Consider the following 12,870-nt stretch of genomic DNA (forward strand, 5'->3'; position numbering starts at 1 on the left):
CAGAATTAAAAATTTTACTTCTAAACTCATTAGGTATCTGTGCATGAGAACTGAATGCTAATGTCCAATTGCAGTTATAATTCTAAAATCTTTTTTTTGGTCTCAGCATCTTATCTTTACGTGGAAAGTCATAAATTGGCAGCTGTATTCAGGCAAAGTTGTGTATGGACAAGTGTCAGAAAGAAATAAGACATAGTATTTTTATCCCTCTTGAAATGTTAGAAGAGGCTGTATATAGGCTGTTCTGACCATGGTTCATCTGTTACAAGAAGCAGTGAAGGAACAGTATCTATTTTCCAGCATTTCATGAGCTTCCAACATGCAGAAGATGTATTAAGCAATGAGATCAGAGACCACATGCTTAAATTGAATACAAGATTAAGAAAGAATTGGGAAACTTCTCTTTTGACTCCCATATTTGCAGCAAAGCCCCAGCGCAGCCGAAGGATTGCTTTGTGTTTGATTAGACTAAACACACAGGCTTCCCTTTAATAGACTCATGAGATATGTTAACACTGGCAAGAACATACAATTCAAAGTTATAACAAGAAGTAGTCTTGGAGGTTTACTTTTAGTTTTGTTTTTCTTCCTACAGTAGAGTAACACTTCAGTCACTATGAAACTTGAATATCTAGACTTTTCTACCTCCTCACTTTAGTGAGAACCAAACCACTTGTTTAAATGAGAACACCATAATCCATCTGAAGACAAGACCTAGACAGATTTCTTTTTTAAGTTAATATCTACTTTCCTCTTTAAAAAGCACAGTTTAAAAGTGATTAAATGTACTTTAATGTTTCTGCAGTTAAAACTCTTGAAGCCAGGAAAACTGTTCTCATATTCCCTCATGCTCCTTGCTTAGAGCTGTCCCTTGGTTATCCAGTTCTCCAGGACACATTCATGAGAACAGTACCCAAACTTACTACCCCATGCTCACATATTCATGCCTACAACAGCCTGGGATTTTTTTTCTTGTTCACTGACTGTGAACAGCTTTTATGATTTTATAGGGCATAAATACTTAATCTTTCTTACTTCCAAACTTTTTCAAGTTTGTGATCAACAGAGTATCCACTGTGTGAATCCTTGTTCTCATGAAGTAGTAATTCTTGTTGTCTGATAGAAAAATAATCATTTCACAGTCTGTAAAGCCCTAAGCAGTGCTGATCGAAGTCATGGTTGTTTGATGACTACAACACAGGCGCCAGCTCTTCCAATATTTAAGGAAGCCATCTGCAGGAAAAAAGACACAAATTAACCGAAAAGGAACAAGCCATGCAAGGGTTTGCCAAAGTGCTGTGTCAGCATTATTCTTTAATAGTCAAAACTAATGGGCCTATAAACCACTGAAAAAAACCCAAACATACAACCCACAATATCCTAGTATTGTAGTTTTAAAGTTACTTACATCAGAAACCTTTCACTTGAAAAATGTGAGAACAGGAAAAAGAAGTGATTTTAGCGTTATCATTAGTTTTGTGAACTGTTGATATGCAAGGGCTTTCTATAATAGGTGACTGTAGAGCCTGAGACAAGGTCAAGACTACCAATATCAAAATTGTATGGTTCTAGTATTCTTAAACATGTTCAAGTGCTGGAATAAGTTTGGCAGATTTAGACACTATTCAAGACAACACAAGGATGAATACCTTTAGAGGACTGGATCTTGATGAAAGTAACACAGCAGAGTCAGCTTATATGGAATGTAATAGTAATAGTAAAGATAATACCCTATAATTAATGATATATGTTTCCTAACTATCTGTCCAAATGTGATTATTCATGGGCTGTTTTGGTTTTTTTTTATGTGGACTGGTGGATTTAGCAAAAGAATCTTTTGAAAGTTATTTCTTATCTGCTACAGAAAGTCATAAAAATGCTCTTATAATTTAATTAATATTAGATTAAAAAGATAGGCTTCTGCATTATTTTTAGACCATATAAGTCTACATTTAAGCTTGACAACAGAAGCAACCCTTTAGAATCATAAAAAACAAACAAGCATTTTGAATATAATACATCTAGCATATTTAAAATGCCTATATGAGGATAAGACCATGCTTTCAAAGTATGTACTTTTCACCAGCTTTAAAGGGAACTTAGGGTGACTAATTCAGATGTAAACATTTACACTGGTGGAGCAAATTACTTCAGGAAGTCTTAGAACTAGTAACAGAAAGTGTTGAAACAATGCTTTGTTTCTTTTTGTCTTTGCTATGGATCCAAGCACTACTGTGATGTAATAAAATAATTATGTCCTACAACCAATTTAGTATTATACCTATTAATTCTTATGTAGTTAAAATTTAGGACAATGCATGCAATTCAACATTTCAAAACTTCAAAACATTTAAAAAATGACAGTGCTCAAGGCCAGGTTGGACAGGGCCTTGAGCAACCTGGTCTAGTGAGAGGTGTCCCTGCCCATGGCAGGGAGGCTGGAACTGGATAATTTTACCTTCCTTTCCAACCCTAACCATTCTATGATTCTATGAAAATATCTATTGCACAGAAGAAAATGGAACTGAAGAATGAAATGGAAACTTGTGTCTCTACATAATATAAAAATTTTCCTGTGAAGGATATTCAGGACATGCTCAGTACCAGTGAAAAGTCTAAATCCATTTTGCTACTTTTTATAATGCTTCTTCTGCATGAAGAAAGTTGGAAAAGATTAATTTGCTATAGAAGTTAATCAGAAAAAGAATTTTGTCTAACAATGAAAAAAGAGTATTTATAATGACTGTTTATTCTGTCTTTGACGAATTTCTTAGGACCTAAGTATCCCCTCCTAACACAATGTTTGGTAAAATACTAAGACTAGTTTTACAGCAATGCAACCTCAGATACCATACTTCTATTTCAGAAATGTTTTTGCGTACAATGATCAAAATATGTTACAGATGAAAAAAAAAAAAAAATGAAGACTTTATGATTACCCGTGTCCATTCATTAGTTTGAGGGTCATAGGCTTCCATAGTGTTCAGGTATGTTTGACCATCGTAGCCACCTACTGCATATAATTTGTCACCAAGGAGACAGACACCAACAGCATCTCGAGGCATACTCAGTGGAGCCACCATTGTCCATGTATCAGTTTTTGGATCATACCTGAGGAAAGAGAAAGGATGTCCAGATAAGTGTCAGTTCATGCTGACTTTGACCTGAATATAGTCCTTTTTCTCTGGAAAATAAAAATAATTTAGCACCCTATACAAAAATAGGCATCAGACCACTTTCGCCTGCGCCTTTAAGAAACAGCATTAGATATAAGTTCATTTTTTTGGAAAGAACCAAGTTCTTTCAACACATTTTCTTGTAGTCTAAACTTTATTAACTAGAAGTTGATAATACTACAGAAAGTTGTATATGCTGTTGTGGTTTAAGCCCAGCTAGTAACTTGGAACCATGCATCCACTCACTCACTCACTCCTCCTCTTGTTCTCCCTAGCTCCCAGCGAGATGGGGAGAACTGAAAGAACGTAAATCCCATGGGTTGAGATAAGAGCAGTCCAGTAACAGAGGTGTAATACAAAACTACTACTACTACCACCACCAATAATAATAATTATGAGGGAGAAAATATAAAACTAAAAAAGAGGGGGAAAAAATGAATAATAAACACAAGTGATGCACAATACAATTGCTCAGTACCTGCCAACTGATACCCAGCCAGACCAGACCAGCAGACTGGGTCTTCCAGCTAATTCCCCCCAGTTTACATACTGGGCATGATGTGCTGTGCTATGGAATACTCCTTTGGCTAGTTTGGGTCAGGTGCCCTGTCTCGTTTCCTCCCAGCTTCTTGTGCTTCTCCTCACTGGCAGAGCACAAAAATCCTTGATCGCAGTAAGCACTGCTTAGCAACAACTAAAACATTGGAGTATTATCAGCACTGTTCTCAGACTAAAGGTAAAAACACAGCACTGCACCAGCTATTAAGAAGGAAAGAAATAACTGTTACAGCTGAATCCAGGACATATACATATGGTTTACAGAAAAAGGAAAACTCTAGGCTTTTGATAGACTCTTTAATACACTGCTCCAGAAAGACTGTGGTGAAGATGTGCTAAAGCAGGGAAACTAAATACAATTGGCATATTTGGGCTTCATGTTTTTCTGGCAAAGAGGTATGCAAGGCTAAACAGAATTCTTATAACTCAATTCTGTCAGCAAAATTGAACTGCACAAGAACTTGGTTTTTTTTATAATTGCCAGGGAAATGTCTGAGATTTCTTACATCCTTTATTCTGCTAAAAAACTGTACATTTCATCTCTATGATAGCTAGGTATGCCCTAAGTTCAGAAGGGTTATGATATTCTTGAAAGTGGAAAGAATAAATCTAAAATCAAGATGAGAAGAAGGGGAAGAACTTCCTTAAGGTTTTAATAGTTGTTTTGAGCAACATCTGGAAAAGAAAACTGTTTTATAAAATATTCCAAAATATCTCCAAAATTTTATAATTTTGAAAAAGGAACTAGTTATTTTACCTTTAAAAAAGCTATACAACATTGTAGTTTCCCAGTTTGTGAAGAGCAGACAAGCATTTTATTTTAGAGTGCTTGAATCTATAGGAAACCCTTTACAATTGCATCAATCTTAGAAGACATTAAATTAGGTATGCTAACTACTACTGAACAAGGTTCTGGCAGTAGCATTTAATGCTCACATATCTGGTCTCCTTAGATTTACATAATCTCAAAAATAAAACATTATGTCTGGTTTGACAATCTTCAAGGAGCAAAAGAATATTTGAATAAAGAACATCTTATCAGGTTGTATTAGAATGACAAAATGAGTGAAGCAGAAATTCATTTCTGAAGAAGAAAAGCAACTTAATAAAAAAAAAAAAATGCCCTAGATATTTACATAAAGTAAAACTTTCAGAGATATGTAAAATAGTTTACTGTGATAGACCTCAGTATCACTTGCTAGTGTTTGGTTTCCTAAATTATTCAGATTATTTTATTTTTTTAAGATGATGAAGTAATTTTGAATGTCAAAATGGACAAACTAAATCACATCCTATCCACCTTATAAATTTATCAGTCACTGGGAGGGACATGAGAGGGTTTTTCATGTTTTAGTGGAGTCCAATTAATTCACACCCACTCTATGCAAGATACTAGCCTTACAAGTTTTGATTTGTTAGTCCTAGATTTTAGTCAGGGCGCTAACTGTCCGTGAAGTACATTATCTACATTTTTTGCTATCAGTGCAAAAATACCTTACAAGGAAGAATATATAATGACATTCAGATATCAGTGCACGAAATAGTTTGAGTGGTATATTTCGTTGTTACAGTCTTCCCTGAGAAACACAAATGTGATTGTGGTTTGTCTTCAACACCAGGTTTTTCTGCTCAGAGACCAAAAAAAATGAAAGAAAAGCTCCCTTACAAGTACCAATAATCAAAAGTAGCTGGAAAGATTTCATACTTATTAATATTGTACCTAGTAGTTTTAATATAAATTTATTTCATTGAAAATTCTGGTCATTGTTCCTTGTAAATAGAAGCCCATGAGAACAGGCCCTGAAGTACAGGCACCTTAGGATTTTTCTGCTGAGTTTTATATCTGTTGGAGATGAGAAGTAAAGTACTTTTCAGTATGTGATCTTTGCGTACATAAAGAAGAGATGGGAATGAGTTTAAGACTGAGCAAAATCATACACGAATTTTGGATTACATACTGGGTAAATAGTAAAAGCCAAGCCAGACATTTAAAGATTAAACCCCTCGGAAAAGAAATATACAAATCTCTCCTAGCACCCGTTTTTACTTCTACATAAAGATAAACCAACTGCTCAAACATATCTACTTTAAATTTTCCAAACAGTATATATTTGGAGACTGTATTTTCCTTTTTCTATTTTAAAGCATACAGAAATAGAAAAGAGTCACAGTACCACAGTATGCTAGAGATTGGAAGGGGCCTCGAAAGATCATCTAGTCCAATCCCCCTGCCGGAGCAGGAACACCTAGATAATGTTACACAGGAATGTGTCCAGGCTGGTTTTGAATGTATAAACACTCCAACTGTGCCCTACTACCTTAACAGATATTCTTGAATTTGCAGAGTATCCACCTGCAAAATTCAGGATACTGTAAATGCAGTGTGTTAAGGCTTATATCAACACATCAGGAAGTGGTAGCATTGCTAAAGGGAGCGATGTCAGGTACCTTAAATATAAATCACTTAAGCAGTTCTGTATTCCTTTTTCAGTTATGTTTTTAGAGTTACAAAATACAACTGGACAAAATTTTGTGTTACAAAATTAATCCAGTGCTGATTTTGTTATCTCTGCAGTTTAGTTTATGGCTCTGCATCATGCTTTAAAAATAAAATTTCTTAAATGAGGTGTGAGAAGAGTGGATTTTTGTGTCCATGATAATATCTAATGCTACTGTGAAAAAAAGGAAAAAATAAATAACCTTCGAAGAAATTGTCTTCTACAAACATCTGTGGAATCTTTCAAATATATAATAATTTGGCATTTCTTGAGTAAAAACATCTGTTTAATTTAATCATCACTTAGCTAAGAGGGTGATGTTACTGGACATTATTTTGTATTTTAAAAAATACATGTATAGTTAGGTACCTTTCTACATAGTCCAGCAGTCGGGAACAATGGTTAGAAGCAGGAGCATCATGGCCTCCAACTGCATAAAGAAAGCCTTCACATGTTGCTACTCCTACACCTCCTCTTCTCTTACACATAGGAGCACACATATTCCATTTATTTGTGTGAGGGTCATAATATTCCATTGAACTCAAACACGAACTTCCATCCCGACCTCCAACTGAATATAGCCTAAGAAAGTCCACACAAACAAAAACGTTAATGAAACAAGATCTCAGAACTGTCGAAACAAAACCAAGAAGAATCTGGGGTTTTATCTGACATCAGCAAACAGGAAAAAAAAAATCTCTCAAAAATCATATGAATTTCATACGATCAGCAAGCATAGATGATTTTTAATATTATTCACACATTCATATACTACTTAGTCCTTTGCCCACATGACTAGAAAGGAAGATATATTCTTTCTGGTACTGGATATTTTCATTCTTTGATTACAGCATATACTGCCAAGAGTCCCATAAGGGATATATGTATTCATGTCTATAGATCATGTAAGCAGGGTTGCGTCCTAACTGCTCATCATCTGTGAAGAGGAAGTGTAAATGCTAATTTATAATGGGTAATCCAGACAAACAGGAAATATGCAATCCATTTATTATTGTTTCTCCATTTTTATCATGCATCAAAATAGTGGGAATTAGTCTGACAACTCACATTCACAGGCTCCAAATTGTCCCTTCTTAAAAAAAAAAAAAAAAAAAAAAGGGAAAAATAAAGAAACACTTCTTTGTATGCAATTTAGCTTTGTATGATAAAGTAAAACCCATATGGATAACTGTACTCAGTGTTTGATCTATTCCACATAGAAAGCTATGAATGGGACACTCGTGTCCAGTATTAATACTAACTTTAACATGCCTACTCAGAAAGCAAGAAAATGATACCCACCCCCCCACCCCCCCCACCCCCCAGGTACTTCATATATTATGAGTTCTGTAAGGAAGCCAAGAAAAACTTCCAAAACTATTTTGAATTCAAAATGGCTAAACTGCGGTGTAACAAAAAAACTGTTTTGTTTAATTATCTGAGGTAATAAATTTGTTTTCTTCCCTTATAATCGTTCCCAGGAGGAAATAGTTCTAACTGTTCTTTCCCACTATTACCATGCTACATTCATTTCCTAAATGAATCCTTTTGCAGTCTGATGCCTTTTCATCAGTGCCTGGAGATTAACTAAGAAAAGCACAGGCTATTTTAAAATCCAACCACTGAGCAATTTAGGATGCAAAAGCTGTCTGTGTGAAACAATTATTCATTTGAAAGCTTTTACTGTCCTTTTCACAGCTATTTAAGTGTGCATTTGCCATTAAGTTTCACTGGCATGGATGCTGATGAATAATGAAGTACTGTACTACCACTAAATATGTCACTGAAGCTGTAGAGCATTTTGATACTACCTGACTGACATACTAGTGCTCTGACTAAAGCAGCCAAGAGAACCCATACTCCCCCATGAGAGATGCTCAAGTAAATATGCTTTTTTTTGCAGCTATTTCTGTGGATACAGCCCTAAGGTATTTACCTTTCTGTATGATTATCAGATATCCACAGGTAGGATTCAATTTGAGATTACGAAACCTACATGTAAGTGTTAATATGCAGGTGTCTGCTGTGTCTAAATTGCTGTTATGCTCGGGATAGTCAGCTGAGTCTAAAGAACAACCATATCTTCTACTTCAGCAGAGAATTAGAACTGCAGAACAGTACCAAAAAAAAGTTAAACTAGTGATGCAAAAGTATTTACTTTAACATAAACATAAATATAAGCTTTTATATGTAGTTTTTTTTGAAGGATGCTATCCTTATTTTCAAAGATGGGACTTGGTTCAGCTGCCCACAGACAGTGATTAAAAGTTATTTGTGATGTCGAGAGTACAGTGGCATTCTCTGTAGGCTGGTATATTTCACAAAGACTACACAGGAGAAACATGCGTAATTACTGGAGGCTTCCCTGATGCAATTCAAATGTCAGTAGTCTATTACTTGTAGATAAATGATCCCTAAAAATGAATATCATGGTTAACAACCCTGAGAATTCCAGATAGAATTCAAGCGCGTAAACACTTAACACAATTTTTAAAAATGCAAAAAAAACCCCACACTGCTGAAGAGTTCAGTGTGAATAATCATAATCATGATGATACTGAGCTGGGGAAGTGGACACTTTGGAAAGCCATCCTGCAGGAAGACCTGGATAGGCTGGAAGAGTGGGCTAACAAGAAACAGGATATGCAACAAGCACAAGAGTTAGGTCTTGTGCATGGGTACACACAATCCTAGAGTGCAGCACAGGCTGGGACCTACCCGGCTGGGGAGCAGCTCTGTGGAAAGCGACCTGGGGGTCCTGGTGGACAATAAGCTCAGCATGAGTGAGAGCATACAGCTGCAGCAAAAAAATCCAACAGGTTTCTGTCTTACATCAACAAGGCTGTCACCAGCAGGGATAAAGAAACCATTATCCCACTCTACTCAGCACTTGTAAGGCCACATCTGGAGTACTGTGTTCAGTTTTGGTCCCTACCATACAGAAAAGATGTGGACAGGATGAAGAGTATCCAGAGAAGGGCTGCAAAGATAATGCAAGGACTGGGAAGCCTGCCTTATGTGCAAAGGCTGAGAGAACGGGGTTGGTTCAGCCTTGAGTGAAGAAAGCTTTGTGGAGACCTTATCATCATGTTCCAGTATTTAAAGGGAAGCTACAAAGAAGATGAAGATTTCCTTTTTGGAAGGAGTCACATGGGAAAGATGAGGGGTAATGGATTCAAATTACTACTGGGAGATGCTATTTGGACGCTAGAGGTAAATTTTCACAATGTTAACAATCAGCCATTGGATTAATCTCCTAGGGAAATGGTGGATCCCCCAGTGCTGGACACAAGGTTCAGCTGAACAGGGTGCTGAGACATCTAGTCTATGTAACGCTTTTCCTGGAAAAGTTGGACCAGATGCTCTTTGAGGTCCATTTCAACCTGGTATTCTATGTTTCTATGTGTTTTCCCTAGCCTAAACACCCACTATTTTATTTTTTCCTGGCATGAAAAGTTTTCATCTATTCCAGTGTCTTTCAACTGAAATAATTCTGTAAGATATTCCCACATTTAAAATGAAGCACACTTTTTCATTCCTCTATCTCAATTGAGACAGCTTGTAAATTATAGCTAAAGGCATTTGTGAGTTGCTGACAAAGAGACAGCAATTGCTGCTTAAAAATGATAAAAGTTCCAGTCAGCAATTGGGATCACCTAGTTTTTGTTAAAACAATCCATGTTATTGAAAGCAAACCAAAATTAATTCCCAATATCACATTTTGGAACTATCATTTTAGAGTTTATTTTGTATCTTTGCAAGGAATAGATCATAAGGCAAACACTAAAATTTAATTTCACAACGGTCTAATGCTGACAAAGAAAAGTTAGAAATTGAGTAATTGCTTTAAAGCTCTGTTGTGGATAAGCCTGAGGACCTCTGACAGGAATTGCTTCCCCTTTTCATTCAAATTTCCTAATTTCCTAATCCATAGACCCAAAGGTCCAAAATGCAGAACAACTCTACAACCACTACTGAATATTCAGACTACTGTTCAGCTAATCAAAACTTTAAGAATATTTAATATTTATAATTCTTACTTCCTCCTTAGTGCTCAGGGTCTTATTTTATTAGATAACTTCAAATAAATCATTTTTTGCAGCTTAGTCTTGGTAACAGTTTATAGTAAAATTTTCTATAGGGAGAAGTATTTCTCTAAGAAAAAGCCTGAAAACCGGTCATTACTGATTACAGATAGTCCACCAATTGCAAGGGCTACACTTATGCCTCTTAACTATGTTAAGTTCTATCACTTCAGTTACCAGATGCCACCTGTGCTCTGGATGATTTGTTGAAAATACTTGTAAGTAAGCTTTCATCCTAATGTGCTTTCAGAATTCAGAGATGAAGGATAATCCACTGAGTTTGAATTAAGCAAAATCAAGTCCCTCAAATTTTTCTTTGTTAGTTTCACATTTTTAATTTATAAGGCTATTTTAGTAATTTTACATTAGTAGTACTTCATTTAGCATCAAAACCAGCTCATTTTTTTTTCTATTTCTTCCAGATTATTGGTGTCTGTAGACTTCTTGTAATGTCTCTTAATAGTTTTTGAGTACCTACAGCAGTGTAAGATTTATTTTCAGCACTGCATGATTAAAAAGAAAGCTTGAGAAATAGTCACAATCATGATCATGTAGCAGTCATATTTTATTTCTGAGTTGGGAATATTAGTTTAACTGAACTGAACCTCATTGTGTATCCCACCAAAACTGTTGGGATTTCTATTATAATCATCATTCACTATTTAGAGCGGAAGATTGACAAGAAAGCATCCAGTACTGAGTACTTTTATCTCCACTGATCACAGTGAAAATTTGGCCTGTGGAGATATAGAATTCTATTCCCCAGTGGTCTATACTTCAGCTTATTCAGCCACTGAGTGCAGATGTGAATTTAGAAGAAGCTCAGTCTCCTCTGAGCTGGAAATCTGCAGGCTTTCATCACTTCTTTTTGTATTAAGATGATAAATATTAATAAACATTTATAAATATACATACAAATATATGCATAAAATGGCTAGAAAATGCAGTAGCAGTTACAAAGTAGGGGATGTTAGGAGAAATCTGATCCAAATGACCGGATGCAAAAGAAATTTTCTCAGTTCTATCACTACAAACCTTTGATAACTAATCAGAAAATCCATTTTTAAATTCAGTTTGACAAGTCAATCTCAAAAGACCAGGTTATCTTTGATGCGAGGTAGTATTGCTTGAATCATGCCTTTGCTGCATTTCTTAACAAGGTTTTACCTTTCAAAATTCTTTCAATGTGAATATCAAAGACTATACCCAGTCTTTTGCTTAGGATCCTTTGTGCCCTTTTCTGCCTTTTCAGTATGTGTGAAAGAGTGTAAGAATTACTCTAGCACAAAGAATATCTCCCTGGTAGAAGTGAGGGGAAGGCAATTTCATTAGTGCTGAACTTCTGTACTGCTCAATCAGTCCACTCCTGATCTAGGAATCAGATTATAGGACAGGAAAGATAGCAATCCATGTTCACTGCTAAAAGTTAAAGAATAATTTTCTGAATGGAAAGCATTAATGATATCCTGTTTCTGTGTATAAATTTTGAATGGTATTTCATGCATTTGGTTCAGTAGCTGACTAAGTTAGAAATACATATATTCTGAAAAAAATAAAAAAAGTAAAGATAAAACAAATTATAGAGTAAGAGTAAGTTCCTGCAATTAAAGAAAGAGTAACTACTGACAGAAAATGCCAGGGGACGGGGCGGGGGAGAAAGAAGAGTTAGAAATTATAGTTTCCTAATACAAAGAACCTGTTTCAAATCAAAATTATCTAATCTAATCAAAATCTAATCAAAATTATACAGGCTACATTACCTCTGCAAGACCAGTGACTGGATGCAGACTTCACCACTTAAAAATGTTCATGACTTTATCAGATTATAATTTCGTTAAGGCAAAATAGCCTTTGTAAGTTAATCGTTTACTACAGCATGAGTTTAAGGCCCTTTGTTTGCTTTCTGATTTATCAAAAAAGATACATTGACTGTCAGTAAATGAGAATTTATTGAATTCATAGAATCATAGAATAGTTAGGGTTGGAAAGGACCTTAAGGTCATCTAGTTCCACCCCCCCTGCCATGGGCAGGGACACCTCACACTAAGCCATGTCACCCAACAAAAGCACAAAATTACTTTGTGCTACACTGAGCAAATGTATTTACATATTCATCTTTTTTAAGCTTCATAATTTTAGACCATACAGATGTTCCATTTTGTTCTGTCTCAGTATCCATTTATTAAGGAACTGTGTCTAAAATGTTAAAAAAAGTGACACCTTTTCGAGTTTCTAAAGTTAAGGAAGAATATTCTCAACATTTGCCTCTTTTTTCCTATAGCAGGAGGCAGAATAATTGCCTCTGTAAGAAAAGAGCTTGATCAAAAGCAGCAATTAATAAACAGCACATGTATAAAACATCAGTGGTGTCAAAACTGTCCTAAAAGAACCTGAAATAGCTTCTACAGGATTTAAATTAAGCTGTAAGTTTATTTATAGGACAAATTACATATGGAGTAATATATAGTAAGAACAGAGACAAGATTTAAAGATTTTCTACAAAAACATTCTAAGGCTAATAACTTGTGAGCTAGTCTTTGAAATAAGTTTGTC

At 35.4% G+C, this 12,870-nt stretch overlaps 1 protein-coding gene across 1 annotated transcript in view; it reads right to left on the bottom strand.

Moving 5' to 3' along the window:
- Positions 1–448: 448 nt before the first annotated feature.
- KLHL1 (kelch like family member 1) overlaps positions 449–12,870 on the bottom strand; it is a 205,440-nt gene continuing 193,018 nt past the window's right edge. Inside the window, exons 9-11 of the mRNA XM_062636870.1 lie at positions 6,602–6,814; positions 2,940–3,111; positions 449–1,233 (exon numbers count right to left, since the gene is read on the bottom strand). Of these exons, the coding sequence (XP_062492854.1) occupies positions 1,174–1,233; positions 2,940–3,111; positions 6,602–6,814 (445 nt within the window). The 3' untranslated portion in view covers positions 449–1,173. The remainder of the gene's footprint in view (positions 1,234–2,939; positions 3,112–6,601; positions 6,815–12,870) is intronic.

The sequence above is a fragment of the Pezoporus occidentalis genome, unplaced genomic scaffold (assembly GCF_034315485.1).
Source record: "Pezoporus occidentalis ecotype Australia unplaced genomic scaffold, CSIRO_AGI_Poc_V1 ctg5, whole genome shotgun sequence".
Taxonomy (NCBI): Eukaryota; Metazoa; Chordata; class Aves; order Psittaciformes; family Psittacidae; genus Pezoporus; species Pezoporus occidentalis.